Source organism: Chiloscyllium punctatum, chromosome 20 (assembly GCF_047496795.1).
Source record: "Chiloscyllium punctatum isolate Juve2018m chromosome 20, sChiPun1.3, whole genome shotgun sequence".
NCBI lineage: Eukaryota > Metazoa > Chordata > Chondrichthyes > Orectolobiformes > Hemiscylliidae > Chiloscyllium > Chiloscyllium punctatum.
Window position 1 is genome coordinate 41,377,166 of NC_092758.1, and position 18,573 is coordinate 41,395,738.

General features: G+C 38.2%; 1 protein-coding gene across 3 annotated transcripts in view; it reads right to left on the minus strand.

Annotated features, from left to right (window-relative positions):
* fam13b (family with sequence similarity 13 member B) overlaps positions 1-18,573 on the minus strand; it is a 107,975-nt gene that overhangs the window by 41,961 nt on the left and 47,441 nt on the right. For all 3 annotated transcript variants that reach the window (XM_072590754.1, XM_072590752.1, XM_072590753.1), the window contains 3 exons: positions 16,519-16,625; positions 7,780-7,837; positions 5,451-5,598 (listed from right to left, as the gene is read on the minus strand). In XM_072590754.1, the coding sequence (XP_072446855.1) occupies positions 5,451-5,598; positions 7,780-7,837; positions 16,519-16,625 (313 nt within the window). The remainder of the gene's footprint in view (positions 1-5,450; positions 5,599-7,779; positions 7,838-16,518; positions 16,626-18,573) is intronic.

Below are 18,573 nucleotides of genomic sequence, written 5' to 3' on the forward strand. Positions count from 1 at the left end.
CTTAATTAATCCTGCCCTCTCCACAGAGAAAATAATTATGCCCCTCAGAATTTCTTCCCCCAACAGTTTTCCCACATTGATTTTAGACCCTATGGCCAAAGCTCCCTGGTTAATTTCTGCCAACTTTCTTGAAGAATGATGCATTTGCCACCCTTCACTTTTCAAATCCTTTCCAGCCATAGCAATGTCAGGGTTCCTGAAATCTCCGCCCTTGCCTCCCAGTGTAATCTGAAATACATCTAATCTGGGCCCAAAGCGCTTCCCCAACTTCTTTTTGTCTTTGCCTATTGTTCCTTAATGCCAAGTATTCTTAGTTTCTAAACTTGGTCACCCTGTGTTCACATCTCTTTTCAGGCAAATGAACCATGTGTATTCAGGTCACAAGCCATTAATTTTTTTAAAAAATTCTTTATTCCAATGCCAATTGATGTATGCCTATACTTTGTCTGTCTTCTATTTTTGTTTTCTACTTTACTTCCATTCACTAGTTTTGCTTCTGATGAATTGGAGATCCCTTTCAGGATTCCACCTCCAACCTAGATTAGACCCTTTCCAATAGTACCAGCAATTCTCGCATAGCGTATGCTCGCATCATCTTGCGGAGACACTGACCTGGCCCAAAACAGACTCTAATGCCTCAAATTTCTGAGGCCCACCCTCTTCCACTAGCTTTGTAGCGACCTGCTCTCTTGCACAATTTTCCTGTTTTTATGCTCACTAGCATGCTTTAGTCACTGATTATAGATTCTGCTTTTCCATGTTTTTCCTAGCTCCATAAAATCTGCTTTCAAGACTTCATTCCATTGGCAATATCATTGACACCAACATGGATCACAATCACAACCTCTGGCTGTTCACGCTTCCCTCGAAGAATATCCTGCAGTCACTCCATGATATGTTTGATCTTTGCACAAGGGAGAGGGTCAGTCTGTCCAATCTAATTTCCTCTTGTTGGTTCCTTCACTGTCTGCCACAAAATTTAGTTTGGTAGCCATGTCCTTTAAGACTTGGACATATCTATCAGGAGTGCAAAGTGTCCTCAGGGGAGACTTAGCACAATTGATTCAGGGATATGGGATTTTAGCACTAGATTGGAGAAGCTGGAGTTTTTCTCCTTGCAACAAAAAGGAGGCGAACAGGAGATCCAGAAGGGATGTACAAGATTGACACATATAGAAAAGTGAAGTTTAAAAAAAACCCACCGTTTTCAATTGCTAACAGTGCAAGTCCAGGGACACAGATTTAAGAGTTGGGCAAGTTATACAGGAGAAGAGGAGAATTTTCTTCTGAAAATGCAATTGAGAATGGCCTTTAACTCATAAGATTGCAATTATTGTTTGTTACTACCTCTGTCAAAGGAGAATTGGCTTCAGGAAAAAACAACTGGCAAGGCTGTGGAGATAAAGAGGGACAATGGAATCAGCTGGATTGCTCCATAGAGTGTCAGTTTGGAACTAAAAGAATCAAATAGTTTGTTGCAACTTACACATGTATGACTAAGTAATGATCATTCCCATCAACACTGTCGTGGATAGGTGTATCTGTGACAGGTTAGAGAAAGAGTTCATGTCTTTCTTCACACATTAGTGCTCCAACACCTACTCCAAAACCAGCGTGAGTGTTGTCTACGGAGACTTAGCTGGCTGGATCAGAGTTCTACTCTTGCATTTACTTTAATGATTCAGATTAGAATGGCCTTGAGAACGTTCATTATTTCTTGCGAGCACACAGTAGAATTTATATTTGTTAACAGAGTTGCCATTTGACTTTAGACAGTGTTTGATATCCAGAAAATATTTGCATTTATATACCACCTTCGTAAAACATAAAATACAAAATGTCACAATTACTAATCATAACAAGTTTCAATCTTGTTAGTAAATCTCATTCATTTTACATTAACAATGTCTCTTACAGAACATTGGAAAATAGCGTGACTGGGTAATATGGTTCTTTGAGTTAGCTCCAATAAATATAATTACTGTAATTTCATATTAAGTCCACTTCCCAGTGCTACTCCTACGTGTCCAAATACATATACAACCCAGTCTCGAACATTCTCATCAACTGAGCAGCCATTGCTATTCTCGGGCTGAGAATTCTAAAAATCAAACAAGCAATCTGATTAAAGAAATAAGAATCTGAAATGCTAACTCCCTTATGAGACGATTGCACTTAGTTCTAGTCTACCTAACCAGGAGAAAACAACCCCTTGGCAACTGATTTGCCAAACCTTAAGAATTTTGTATGTTTCTCTAAAATCCCTCCAAATTCCAATGCTTACTAGTGTCTCACTTTTCTCCTCCCTCAAATATATTTTGCTTTCTCATTTTCCTACCAGAGTGAATTATTTCATACTTTCCAACATTATATTCCATCTACTACATTCTTAGCTGACCACTTCATGCTTTACAATATCTGCAATCTCCACACAGCTTGCTTTCCCTCCTTATTTTACAAGTTAGAGAATTTTACATTACACTTAATTCCCTCATGCATGACTTGGAGGTCCCAGTGTTGGATCTGATGAAGGAGCAGCGCTCCGAAAGCTAGTGCTTCCAAATAAATCTGTTGGACTTTAACCTGGTGTTGTGATTTTTAACTTCCTTCATGCAGCTATTGATTGACTTTAATAGCAGAGACTCAGGTAATAGACATTGTGATATTCTAATCCTGTATGATGACCTATTAATTTCTGCCTTCTCTTTTTTAACCAGCCCACAATCTAAACTGATCTCTAACAGCCAATCTGAGAAGTTCTAATTTTGTGTAACATATTGTGTGGACTTAGTGAATGCCACAGACAGGCAATCTAAATATACTGCATCTACTGGCTCCCTTTATCCACCTACTACTTCCAACCTCAAAAGGCCAATCAATATGTTAAAATCAAATTTTCCTTTCATAAAACTAGATCAGCTCTGCCTAAAATGAATTATTAATCTAATATTTGATAATTGTGCTGGTGGGAGAAATGATGCTTAGGACATCTGAAGGACTATTTTTCCTTAAGTAGTTCCACTAGATATTAAAGGTCATTTTGAACCATTAGAATAGGCAGTTCATACGTCAGCACTAATTTTCTTATGATTCAACATTAAGATTGCTGTTAAAATACATTCATTAGGGCATTTTGATTTACCTTAAACTACAATGTCATAAAGCTTTGACTCAAGAAAAACAAGCAACACTTGGAATTTAAAGACCTTGTCATTTTAATACCACCTCAATTATCATTATTTTGAAATAATCTTATTTGGGAGCAGTGAAGTCCCTTTCTCTGCTATATCATACTTAACTATGATATTAACCATGGAAATGTTAAATACAGCACCATATGAAAAAAGTATTTTTGATAGGTCTCATTAAAGTCAAGCTAAATTTTAGATTTTCTAAGTCATAACTAACCTGTTTATTACACACAAAATCTCAACAGATTTTGTGCTTAAAAGCATAAAAAATGGCAACTTGCAGAAATAGGATTTCCAATTTCTGTTTCAACAGTAAGCACTCTGCTTGTATCTAATGCAGGTAGTAAGAAACTTCAAAGCTGTTCCACTCTTCCTTAATGCACATTAAACCCCAATAGCAGATCATCATAGCTGGGTCAGGAACATATTTCAACTTGAATTATTATGATCTAAAGAGAATTGGCAATTTGGGCTATCTGCATTCCGCAGAGACAATTCCCTTACTGGCTCTCTCTTTAGGTCCATGTCCCTCACCCCTCACCAACACACCCTCTACTCCCAATACCTTCCCATGCTGCCCCTGGACATGTAAAACCTGCACCCACACCTCTCCCCAGCTGGTGTTATTTTACATGAAATTAAGGCAAGCTTACTCCAGTTTCTCACATCATGGGTCGCAGTAATATACCTATGACAAAGTGAATCAGTACAGACCTTGAGTGTAAGAGGACAAATTATGAACTTTGTAGAGTTTAAGTTTGGGATATGGAGAAATTTAGCAAATCAATCTAGCAAAGCTTTATTCAAAAATGTCATATTTTGTGACACATGGTCAAACATTAGCTACAGAATTTGAAAGTAATTATTTCTGTACCATGATCATCATTCTTTGAAGACCATAAGAAAATAGGAATAGGAATAGGAATAGGAGTAGGGCCGTTTGGCTCTTCAAGCCTGCTCAGCCATTCAATAGAATCGCGGCTGATCCAAAATTCCTGACTGGTTTCCCGCCTTTTCCCCCATAACTCTTCATCCTACTACTGAGCAAGAATCTCTTGCAACCTTACATAGATATTATATATAATATATGGACTATGCCCCCACAGCTCTCTTCAGCAAGGAATTCCAAAGACCCACAACCCTCAGAAGAAATTCCTCTTTGTCTCAGTCTTAAATTGGCACCCCTTTATTCTGAGACTATGCCCTCTGATCCTCCAAAGAGGGGAATTCCTCTCAGCATTTACCGTGTGAAACCCCCTCAGAAACTTATATGTTTCAATTAGATCAATTCTCATTCTTTTCAATTCCAGTGAATAGGCTCCCAACTTGTTCACACTTTGGTCATGAGACAATCCTTCCAAACATGGGATCATCCTAGTTAACTGAACTAGCTTCAATGCAGTGATATATATTCTGAAATACCAAGACTTCTCTATTCTTACACCTCAACCTGCTTGAAATAAGAGCAAACATTGCATTAGCCTTCGCTGCACCTGTGCGCTACTTTTCTGGGTTGAGCAAAAAGTACCCCCAAATCTGTTTGCGTTGCAGCTTTCTGCAATTTTTCTCCATTTAACTAATACTGTTCTTTTGTTCTCCCTTCCAAATTGAACAACTTCATATCTTCCCACATTATACTCCATTTTGTCAACTTCTTGCACAAGTCGTTAACCAAGCAACATCTCCCTGTAAACTGTTTGCACCCTCTCTGCAGCTTGGCTTCTCATATACTTTTGCATTGTCTCAAATTTGATTACAGTACATTTGCTTCCTTTCTCCAAATCAGTAATATATATTGGAATCAGTAATATATATGGGAAACCATTGCAATCCCAGCACTGATCCAGGGTGGTACCTTACTGTTTACAGGTTGCCAACCTGAAAAAAGAACCCCTGATCCCATTCACTGTTTCCAGCCCATCAGCTAATTTTCTATCCATGCCAATATATTACCTCCAAAACCATGGTTCTTTTGACTTAACATTTTGAGGTAACTTGAACACTTTCGCGAAGTCCAAATACATCTATTAGTTCCCCTCTGTCCACGATGGCTGATATTTTCTCAAAAAATTACTGCAGCAGAATCTCTTAAGACTTTTATATCACAACCTTTTACCACACAACAAAGCAACATTTGACATATCAGAACACTTCAATAAACATGATATACATTATCAAGCATTGCCAGTTTTATTAAAATAGTATTACATCATGCAATTCAGAAAATTTAAAAGTACTCAATAATAACACTGCAATTACCTTCCCAGTCACCTGTCTCAGTCACCCTTTTCAGATCAAGGTGAGCAATTTCTGGTCGCACTCTGTTATCCTGATTAGAAACTTCTTTGCTCTTTGGCACATCTGACTTTTTGTTAGCATTTAAATCATAAATTTCTGCAGACGAATTCTAAAAGATAAATAGAAAATTTTATTATCAGTTTGCAATTAAATAAATTCATAATTGTGAGTCCAAATGAATACATTTTCAAGGAAAAACCTAGAAGTAGAAGAATCCAACAGTAGCAGCAGACATGTACTTAAAACATTTTCTTTTCCCCCATATTCATTCACTGGATGTGGACTTTACTGGCTGGGCCAACATTTATTGTCCATCCATAGTTATCCTTAAGATAACTGTAAGCTGTCAGTCTAAACTGCTGCAGTCCATTTGGTGTAGTTACAAAAATGTTGTTGGTAGGGAGTTCCAGGATTTTGACCCATCAGTGAAGGAATGGTGATATATTCCAAATTAGAATGGAGAGTGGCTTAGAGAGGAACCTTGCAGGTGGTGGCATTCCCACGCATTTGCTGCTCTTAGCATGTCTGGCATCAAGCTTCTTGAGTGTTATTAGAGCTCCAGCAAGTGGAGAGTATTTCATCTCACTCCTGACTTGTGCTTTGCAGAGGAGGACAGTTTTTGCAAAGTCAGGAGATGAGTTAATAACCATGGGATTCGTAACCTCTTACAAGCACAATATTTATATGGAGAGTCCAGTTGAGTTTCTGATCAATGGTAAACCCCAGCATTTGATAATGGGGACTTTAAATGATTGCAGTGCAACTGAATATCGTGGGCAATAGTTAGATTCTACATTGTTGAAAATGGTCATTGATAATATCTCCCTCCACACCTAGTTGTGTATTCAAATTAAGCAAATACTTCAGTGAAGCTACAGCTGGAATTAGCAAATCATTGAAGTTGTTTTGATAGTAAATCTGATCTTCTATACAAATTTATTTAACTTTGCCAAAGTCTAACAGTAATTCTGAAGTTGATCAATTGGTCGAATTAAACAACTGAAAAGTTTTGTATTGAATTTATAATTACTTATTTCCTCATCACTGACTTATCTTTATGTTCAGCAAACTTCATTCCATGAAAGATTCCACAAGATTTTTTTTAAATGAAGGGAAATCAAGTGACATTTGTCCCTTTTAAAGAGATGTTTCACTTCATATGTTGCTCACCTCATATCCTTTATAGGACTGAGTAAACAGATAGCTTTGAACTCTCTTCAGCTGTAAAATACATCATATTCAGGCAATCAGGCAGTATAAACACCACATAATTAAATTTCCTTCACCTGCCCATTGATTTCCCTCTTTACTGCTAATTATCGGTCACTTTCATAAAAAGGGAATAGTTTCCACTAGGAGGAAATCCATTCACAAACAGAAACTGCCTCTATTTTCACCACCAGAGGTAAGAACTCAGACTCTCCTTGGCTGACCTGATCACCTATAAGCTTGATTTCAACTACAAGTCAATAACTGAAACAGAAGTCCTTTTTGTAGGAAAGAAATTTAATGACTTTCATATTACTTGGGATTAAATTATACTTAATTGATGACAGATAACTAAATAGCAATTTACAAACATTTATTCTAACTGAAAACAAGAGGACTGGATCTTTGTCAGGATCTTGACAGGAGTCTCAGGAAAACATTTAGCCAAAAAAATTTTCTCTTTGCCTTAGAAACGATATCTTTCGCAAAATAAGTTTTGCTGGGAAAAAAAAATAAGTTTATTCAGTAGTTCTAGTAGTGGATTTATCTAGATCACAAGTAAAAAGACGAATTGGCTGCAGAAGTCTTAATCTGCAAAACTGTAGGTGCAATAGTTTCTTTTATTAGAAATATGCCTAAGTGTAATATTCCAGCTATCACAAGTATCAAGTACCAGAAGAATAAAGTGCAGCACTCCTTCCCCAGCCACTGGTTTTAAAACAGTCCTTTTCCTATTTTAATCCACAATCAAAAACATGGAATAAAAAGATGCAATCTTTACAACAAACTTTTGCCAAAAAAGCTTTGTTGCATCCCATCAGCATTTATGACTAGCTTGCTTAATTTCAAAGTCATTGCTCTTTAACTCCAGGTTAAAATCATCTATCACTACTAAGTAGAATCTCTTTTAAAAAAAATCATAATCACTTCCTTGTTTTCTTTAGTTTGGTGCTATTTACCAGGATTCGTAGACTAAGAATAAATTTATTCTACAATAAAACTTGTGTTTGTACATTAAAAATAATCACACAACAAATATTTCACATGCTATCACAAAGCTTCTAATCACGTTCTTACTCACCAAGGTTAACATGAAAGAACTACCTACGTCAATTTCAGAAACAGAAGTACTTTCTGGCCTGCAAAAAACATTAAAATTAAAGAAAGTAAATTTTGTTTTGGACATTCAAACACAAGCCCTCAAATAGCCAGGAGTCCTTTAATATTTCAAGAAGTTGAGAGAGACATTACCTTGTTCTTGTTATTTGAAATGCCCCTGCCAATATATTAAATTTGAATATTTAATATAGGTGCTTTTACTTCACAGTCCTCAAAAGTGTCTCATTATAGATCAGTAATTTGAATTAAATTTTTATAAACAATACTATCAAGTCACTAACAATGGTACATGAGCTGGATTATCCCAACATCCCAGTTCTCTTAGTAAGAATTGTATTTCTAGCTCAAAGTGTGAATATTGCAATTTTGATAACCTTGTTAAACAGATCTCTTCAAATATCTGAAATAGTGATACGAAAACTAGAAATGCCTCTTTCTAATTTCTCCAAAAACCTCGAGTATGTTTCCAAACCAGCACCAGCTGTACTTGATGGTTTTGTAATTTTTCATGTTTCATTGGTGATATTGGCTGACTGTCCTTTCCACCTAGAGTTCCTGAACAGCAATCAGATATTGTGTTAACCAGACTGAAGAGGTGAATTGCATGACATTACCATTCCTTAACTCTGCACAGACCAAGGAACAACATCAGCAGATGGGGCCAAAGCAATTGCAGCATTCATAATGCAATCATGGAACCCAATCAAAAATATTATTCTGTATTGTTACACTTTTATATACACTTCAGTGTTTACAATAAAACAAAAAATGATACTTTCTTCCCATGAACCATTTTCCCCTGATTGGAGGAGTTCAGAACTGAACAATATAAATTTAAAATTGGAGTCAGTAGTTCAGGGGGATGTCTGTAGGCACTTCAGCGCAGTAGTAGAAATCTGATACACATACCCAAAAATGAAGTTGAAAATACAGACAAATGGATTTTTGTAAGCATGTGAATAAATTGAATTAAGACACATATCAGCCATACTCTAACTGAACATTTAATAGGCTCAGGGAGGAGGGAGGACCTGAATAGCCACCTTCTCTTCTTAGGTTCCACCCTCAAAAATGGCAAATTTCAGACCTAAAGTTAAGCTTTTGATCATGTTATTCCAGTTTATGATAATTTACTTTTAGGATTAATCTTACATTTTATGGGGTCAGCTGTGGATCAGCACTGTTGCCTTAGTCAGAAGACTGTGGGTTCAAAGTTTGATCCCAAGACGTCATGACTAAAATTCAAGGTTACTACTGCGTTGAAGTGCCTATAGACATCCCCCTGAACTACTGATTCCAATTTTAAATTTCCTGATGAAGGGCTTTTGCCCAAAACCTTGATTTTCCTGCTCCTCAGATGCTGCCTGACCTGCTGTGCTTTTCCAGCACCACTCTAATCTAAACTCTGGTTTCCAGCATCTGCAGTCCTCACTTTTGCCTAAAAATTCAAGGCTGACATTTCAGTAGAATACAAAAGGGTATGTTGCACTAGAGATGCCGCCTTTTGTCTTCTCAGGTGTCAAAGATCCATAGAACAATTAAGAGCAGAATTTTTATTTGACCAATGATTTTCCCTCTGCTAAAATCTCACTGGAAAAATCAGCTATTATCACTTCCTCTTCACAGACATTTACTGTGAACCAATCAACATGGTTTCCCCTCAATTACCACAATGTTGACACTTGGAAAAGTATTTCAGAGGCTGTAAAGTGTCTTGGTGGTCATGCAAGGCAATATATAATGGAAGAAGTTTATCCATTGCAAAAGTTGGAAATCTACAATTACTCTGTACTATGTACTTCTAGGCTAAAATTAAACAGAGCCAAAATAGAGACCCTTGTATTTGTGAGCAAGGACAAAAAACAAATGGCAGCAAAAAGAAAGCAGGGAGCACAGGAACGAAGCACATGTCACAGCACATTCCTAACATAATGTGGCTTGCATCCCAATATTACTCCCATGGATTCTGCTAAACTCTGACAAGTAGTATTTGAAGGAATGAGAAAAACAACTCAGAAGTGGAAATTGCGCCACAGGTTAGAATGTGAACTGCAAAATATAATAATTCACAGTCTGAGGGTCGAGTCTCTTCCTCTAGATTTTTAAACAATATATTTAAATAGGCACGAGCAACATTTGGCAAACTTATGAAATTTCTCAATAATAGGTTTGTCAACCAGCAAGGGTAGAAAATAGTTCATCAACTAATAACATCTAATGGTTCTACTCTAATGATCTATTTAAACATTCATCAGTAAACCAAAATTATTGGTGGCATTAGTACCAGAGTTAGCACAGTGGTAGTCTTCCTGTCTGATTTGTTTTTGAATTTCCCTATTACAAACTCCTTAAGTGATCTCAGCATTTTCATTATGAGAACTGTTCAGCTAACAGTTATCCTGATTTCCAGCATCCTGCTTTCTGTCTCCTCCCTTCTGAAGGAAGAGGTCACATTTGCTACACACTTTTAGTTTTACAGCTGCAAGTGTAGTTACTCACCCAGATATCATCTGAAAACTGATTCTTTGCATACAAAAATGAACACAAATGACGAGAAATGATTGACATTACAGAACACCTTTAGCAAGGTTGTACAATTGAACATAAATTAAAAGCCTCTAGGTGAGAACCTTAGAGATGCTCTTAACCAAAATCTTTCAAAGTTCTCTTTTAGACTGGATAACTGCACATCACTTCATTATCTAAGAAAGGTGATTGAAGAAAATATAGAACTATGGACCAGTAAGTCTAACAAATATTGAGAAACTGCGAGAAATAAAGATAATATCTTAATTTTCAGCTGATCAAACAGCCAGCACAGATTGTGAAGGACAGACGAACCTTACTGATTTAAGAGGCAGCTAACGTAGGACAGGAGATGAATACTATTTTTATTACATGCCTTCTGAAAGTCCATAAAGTAACTAAAAGACTGTTAACTAGAATTGGAGCCTATAGAATTGAAGACAAAAATTATCTGGTCAGGAAAATTGCCAAACGGCAAAAAATAGAGTAGAGATAACAGCTGGCCATGGCTAGTGGTATCCTGTTGTAAAGGACATGTAGGAAACTCTATTTTTCAACTTTGTTAATGACTTAAGATAAGACAGTAGAATCAAATATCCAAATTTGCTGATGACACGGACTGGTTACATTATATTCAAGGTACATGGAATTAGGTAATTACAAAGATAATTGAAGGCACAATGTTCTAGCGGTAATGATGCTGCTGCACTAGAAATCCAGAAGTCTATTGTTTTGATGATATGTTTGATCCCACCATATGGGTGGTAAAATTTGAATTTTAAAAATGTAGAACTAAAAGCTAGTCTAATTGCAGAAATTAAACCACTTGATTCTTCTAGAAGCCCACATGGCTTAAAATCTTGGATATCTGCCATCCTTACCTGGTCTGGCCTACATGTGACTCTAGACTCTCAGCAATGCAGTTCTTAAATCCTTTCCAAAAAGGCCAAGTTCTTTCAAATCCTACATCTCAGGGACAAAAATCAGACATCAACCTAGGTCAGAGTTTCCCCAAACCTTTCTCCACTGTGTTCCCATTTTCAGGGCTTAAAATTATTGCCAAATCTTGAGGTCGCATTACCATTTTGGAAAATTCTGACCTAGACACTGGAAATGACAACAGCAAACACAGCCACATTTCCCCCAAGACGTTAATAGGGTATTTTAACTAAAATCTGTCCTATAAACCAATCAAACAACAACCCAGCGTAGTCCTGTTCACAGAATCATACCTTAGAATATCCTAGACATAACCAACTCTGGGTGTGTCCAATCCACCAGTACAGATTTGCCAGAGGTGACAGCACAGAGGCATAATGTCAGAAAATTAGTTGCTTAGAAGTGTTCAACTTTGATACCAGACACCTTTAAGTTTCATGGCGTCAGGACAAACATGTGCAAAGAAACTTCCTGCAGGCTACAATCTCATTCTGTCACTTTGGCTGATAAATCAGTAATCCAAATTGAGGAAGAAGCAGAAGATTGCGCAAGTGGAGAACCTGGATGTCCATCAACAGTGGCTTGGTAGATCACTACTAACAAAGACCCAAAAGACAGATCCTAAACTGTTTGACATTGATTCTGTTATGGATAGCTGCGTATTAATCAGTCAGTCAATCAGACTGAAGTCAATCCAGGTGTTCCCCAAATCAAAAACCTTGGGTGAACCAGGAAATCCACTCCCTGAAGACTAAACGTGCAGCATTCAAGTCGTACAACCCAGACCTATACAGAAAATCTAAACATGACTTCCACAAAGCCAGAGGTGCCAAGAGGCAGTACCAAATTAGAGGCCCAAACCAATCTTACAACTCCCACTACCTGTGGAATCGACTTAACAACATAATAGGTCACAAAATGTAGCAGGGCAAGATAGTGGACAAAGACACATCCTGCCATGATGTGCCCAATGCTTTTTATCTTCTGTTTGAGCATAACACCAGTGTGTTCTTATACGCCCCAACAGCCCTGGATGCATCTGTTCCATCTGTCACTGCTGCAGACATCAGATAGGTCTTCCTGGGAGTCAACCCAAGGAAAGTGACAGGCCCAGACAGAGTCTCCAGCCGTGCACTCAGATCCTGTGCGGACCAGCTGGCAGAGGTAGTCATTGACTTCTTCCATCTCTCCCTCCTAGAAGCTAAAGTCCCACAAGCTTGAAGACAACCACCATCATCCCAGTACCTAAGAAAGCACATGCAATGTGCCCTAATGACTAATCGCCCAGCGACTCTGACCTCCATAATCATGAAGTGCTTTTGAGAGGCTGGTCATGTCTCACATTCTCCCAACCTGCCTCAATTCCCTGCAATTTGACGATTGACGTAACAGATCCACAGCAGACACCATTTCCCTAGCCCTGCACTCATCCCTGGAGCATCTGGACAACAAGGATACCTACATCAGACTCCTGCTGATCAACTACTGCTCTGCCTTCAACACCATTATCCCCTCCAGACTGATCTCAGAACTTGGGGACCTAGGCTGCAGCTCCGCCATCTGCGACTGGATCATTGGCTTCCTGATGCCTGGACTGAAGTGAAGACAAACAACTGCACCTCCTTTACAATAACACAACACTGGGGTCTCTCCCAAGGACTTGTTCTCACCTCTTACTGTACTCCCTGTACACCCAGGACCGTGTAGTCAATTTCTGAAGAAATGTCATCTACAAGTTTGCTGACAATACCACCGTGATAGGACGGATATCAGAATATAGAAAGGAGATAGAGGGCTTGGTGACATGGTGCAATGATACGTCTCTCTATGTCAACAAAACTAAGGAACCGATAATTAAACTCAAAGAAAAGAGGAGAATACACCCCCATGTACATCACAGAGCGGAGGGTGACAGCGCTGAGTGTGGCATATTCCATGGAGTGACAACAGTCAACCTGTCCTGGACTTCCCACATAGATGCAACAGTCAAAGTGGCACAACAATGCCTCTTCTTCCTCAAGCGGCTCAGGAAATTTGGCATGTCCATAAAGGACCCTCACCAACGTTTACAGTGCACCACAGAAAGCATACTGTCCAGGTGCATAACGGCCTGGTACAGCAACTGCTCTACCCAGGACCATAAAGATACTACAGAAGGTTGTGTGCACAGCTTAGGTGCTTATGGAAACTAACCTCCCATCTAGGGGCTCCATTTAAACATCTCGTTGCTGCAGGAAAGCTACTAACAAAGTCCCATTCTACCCTTGTAATACTCTCTTATAACCTCTTCTGTCAGGCAGAACTTAGAAGTTTGATCATATGCACCACTGGGTTCAAGAATACGTCTTCTCCTGCTATTATTAGACTGATGAATAGATTCTCTAGCTTCAAGTAATGCTGATCTTGTTAATGTTGATCTTGTTTAACGCACATCCTAGGCTTTGTAACCTGAATGTCTTACACTGTGCAAGCTTTTTTTCACCCTATGATTTGCATATCCTTGATTACTGTGATTTATCTGCACTGCTCGCAAACAAAGCTTTTCACTGTACTTGGGTACACATGACAATAAATCAAATTAGTGAGTACTGCATATTCCTTATGGAGTCTTCACATTGAAGATACTTTCAATCATGTTATTTGGCACTACAGTGTCAGGGTTAGACTTCAAACCCAATCTAGCAGCTTAGGATTGGTAATAAACAAAAACAGAACTATTCTCCAATATAATATGTAACCTTATGGCATGGATATCTCCCACTCTATCATCAAGCCAGGAGAAAAACCTTAGTTCAATGAAGAGTACAGGAGGATATGCCAGGAACACCACCACCAAAATGAACTGCCAAGTTGGTAAAGCAAAACACAGGATTTGCCAAACTTCAGAAGCAGCATGTAGTAACAGGGCAAAAAAAAACCCACAATCAACAGATCAGATCTAAGCTCTGCTGTCCCGCCATGTCCAGTTGTTTACTTGTCCACTATGATTCACAACTAACAGATCGAAAAGACTTCACAAGCATCCAATAATGGGGAAGCCCAGCACAGAAGGTCAAAATGCAAGGCTAAAGCATTTGCATCCACCTTCAGCTAGAACTTGAGAGTGAATGATTTCTGCCCCCTCCTGGGGTTCCCAGAATAAAAGACACCAGCTTTCAAAGAGCCCTAGCAAAACTAGATTCAATGGTTATCAGGGAAAAACTCTCCACTTGTTGGAAACATACCTAGTACAAAGACAGATTGTTGTGCATGTTGGAGGACAAATCCCTTTCGGCCCAGGACATCATTGCAGGAGCTCCTCAAAGAGGTACCCAAGATCCAACCATCCCCTTCGAGCTCATCAGTAACCTTCTTTCCATTATAAAGGCCAGAAGTTGAGGTGTTCACTGACCGTGCAAACAGGCTGCTTCAGTATCTGAGAAGTTGCATATGACCATTTGACATTATACATGAACAACGTGCATACTTTAGCTGACAAGTGGCAAGTATCTTTTGTGCTACACAAGTATCAGGCAATTACCAACTCCAAAAAGGAGAGAGCCTAACCATTGTGACTTGTGATTCACTGGCATTACTATCACTGGGTTCTTCTATAACAATATCCTGGAGATTTACAATTGACCAGAAGATAAATTGAACCAGCCATGCAAAGAACAGGCAAGAAGCTAGGGAGGTCTTTAATAAATAATTATTTCCTTTTTTCCCCCAATGCCTATCAATAAACTGTTAGGCTCAAGGCAGGAGTGTGATGGAATATCCTCTACTTGTCCAGATGCGTGCAGCTCCAACAACATTCAAATATGACATTTGGGACAAAGCAGCAGTCCCCAAGCACTATTTTCAATACTCACTTCCTTCATCACCAAAATAATGGAGCATCAAAGTATAATGCAGTAACTCATCAAATCTCTTTAAACAACATCTTCCAAACCCCAATCTCTCCCAACTAGAAAGACAACAGCAGCAGAAGCACAAGAATATTAAGATCTGCAGGATTCTTTCCAAACCATAAACCAAGCTAGCTCAGACCTATACTGCTGTTCATTCACTGCCACTGGGTCAGAATTCCAGAACTCTTCCCCAACAGCACTATAGTGGCCCTGTACCACTAAGGATTTCAGTAGTTCAGGAACACAACTCTCAACACATTTCGAGGACAATAATATGATAGCCCAGCCAGAGAAGATAAAGAATGCTGATAGGTTACACTTGCAGTAAAACTGTGGCAGATGGATTTCAATGCAGACGAATAAAAGATCATCCAGTTTGAAAGTGAAAGTTACAACAGTCTGATTTCTAAATTGTGAAAAGCTATATAGTGAGGGCCCAATGAATTAATGATCTGAGTAAACAGATCATGAAAATAAGACAGAACATGTACGGAAAATAATTAAGAGGATAAATGGGCTAGAATACACAAGAATAGAAATAATGCTTTAGTTATGCAAAGCCTGGATATATCACACCTGGACTACTCTTGAGAAACTACATAGAGCACATATTGAGAAGGACAAACTGGCCTTGGAGGGAGTTCAACACATTGTAAATCTGAGATTAATTGATTACCAAAAGGTATTAAAAGTAATGCAAAGGCAAGTATTTGGAATTAATTCACAGATCAACTGTCATCCCACTGAAGTTGAAGTGGACTCTAGGGGTTAAACAGACTACTCCCATTTCTATATTTGTGCATTCTTACACCATTCATGAGTTGGATAAAGATTGTTCAATTAAACAGGCCTCACATGATAGGAACTCAGATAGCCAAACAGTGAAGGATACAAGAAGAGAACCTAGTCTTTATACACTTTAGCAAGATTTCACTCAGAGTACGCCAGAACTCAAAAAAGCAGTAGAATCTTTGCAGGATCTTGTGACACAAAGGTAACATCCTTATCTCTTAGGATTGATTTTGGTCCTTCTGACTAACTACCAGAGATGTGCCATGATATACCTGACTTTTTTTTAAAATAAATGAGCAGTGATAAGTTGACAATTACTCAATGCTTGAACATAACACTCAATTTGATACACAAGTATCATCACAGTATCTCCTATAATTCTGACCGAGGAAAGGTGCATAATAAACCTCAAATTATGAGCTTAAACTGCCTGCACACAGGTCTCATTTTATTTATATTTCCAATGTATTGTAGACAAAAGCATTATTTTGTATTTTTTATTTTAATTAATCTTAAAATACTTCTAAACAGCACAAAGTTCCACCATAACTTACCTTTCTGTTTTATTGTTATTTTCTTCATCTATAATTGGTTCATTGTCCAAGTTTTCTTCAGGCACATTCAGGAGTGGAACATCGGGGAGAGACAAGTTTTCCACAACCTATAAGTGTCCAAATAATAAGTTACCCAAGCCTAACAACAAAATAACTAATGAAGATACGGTTAATGTCCTGAGAGTTCTATTTGTCAGTTTAATGTAGAGAAACCTTGAAGTCATCTAAGCAGTTCCTTAGAAAAGTAAAATGACTGCTGGTAGAGAAAGAGATCGTCTGGTGAATAGCTCCAGCAGGTTTTGACCTGTATTTGTCAATTTATATTATTTGAATAAAAAGGGATATATAACATGCTAATTGTATTAAAATAGACAGATATTATTTGTAATTGTATCTGAATTTCAGAATTTTTAAGCCATCAAGAAAAACATGACTAAAGCTTCATTTAGGATTAGTATCTTATCTGTGAAATGTGCAACAATGTTGCTTTGCTGGTTAGTTGAAACAAACTTTTGATTCCAAAAGAGTTGTTTTCTTTCATGAAGGTAAAATTGAAATCACTTCAATATCTTCAACTACCTGATTTATCTAGTAATAGAGGATTAAAGATCAATAATTCAGTGCAATTTACGATTCCACGCCACTGACTATCATTGCAAGTTCCCATGTTAATGAGTAACTCAGCATGGATTTTGACCTACCAAATTTTTTTTTAAAAATCAGTTTATTGAGTAAGTAAACAGTCAATTGTTGCAATCAACATCTTGCTAGTTTGGTTTCAATATAATCTTATGTGTAAAATAATCAGAAATAGTATTTCATGGTTTTCAGACAGTCATGTAACAATATACTGGACCAAACTATCATGTCCCCAGATTGTTGGGGATGGGATATACATCAAGAGACACATGTCAGAAGTCCTGAAACATGGGTCTGTGGAAATTGCTCAGAAAGTTTATACATTTAATAGGCCGTCTCCCTGCTGTCCAGGACCTTCCACAATGGTCTCCAATCCTGAGCATAGTGGGGAGACAGGTCAGATGTGTAGGAATTACCTGGGTACTTACCCTGGAAATGTTCAAAGGTTTTACACCTAGTCTAACAGCTATGTAACTCCACAACAATTTATTCTCCATGAATATATGGGATTTGGTTCATGAGCACCTTTTCCTAGATGGTAGCCTCTTGAATAAAGCTTGCATTTATACAATGTATTTAACATATGCATAATTCCATGGAAGCACCAGACAAAAGGAAGCAATGACAAGATGTGACTAATACTTGGCCAAATACATAGGTTTAACCGGGACATGAAAAAGACAAAAGGTGATGTGAGAGGTGGTTTGGAACTAAACAGCTGGACAGCAGAAGGCACATCCCCAGTGGAGACTTAAAATAGGGAAGGGATACAGAAGAGGCCTAAAATTGGAAGGTCAGAGATCTAAAGAGTTTTGGACTGGAAAAAGATCACATCACTCGGGAGGCGAGATCGGAGTTTGAACAAGATTGCGAGCAAAGGTAAGCCAGCATGTACAGACATAATGGGTGAATGGATCTTAATTTGAATTAGAATACAAGCAGTATTTTCCCATCAGCTCAGGTTTATTGATAAGATGGGGAGCCAATCAAGATAGCTAACCAGGAGTTGGAATAGTAGAATTTCCCATTCTAACTGTGGTTGCCATCCTACCTAATGTTTGATTGCCTTTCATTTATTCATTTTCCAAATCAATGTTAGAGTCTCCTGCTGCCACATTTTTCTATCTGGTCTTCGGCCTTCCTCCTCTTTCTGGTAGTCCTATCTGCATCATTCACCTTGCCAAACTTTCAACATTTTGACTCCCAGTCTTCACTGACACCCTGATGTACTAGTTCCTGGTTTGTGTCCTATCTTATGATGTCACATGTTCATTTCTGGCACGTTATCCAGTCATTGTTCCTCTCTTCTTGGTGTTGCTCAAGTTATTGTACTATACAGCAAAGCCAGTCTCCGAACTCTGTTTCAGGTTCAGTGATAGTTTTTTAAAATCTCAACACAGCAATTTTAATTACTCC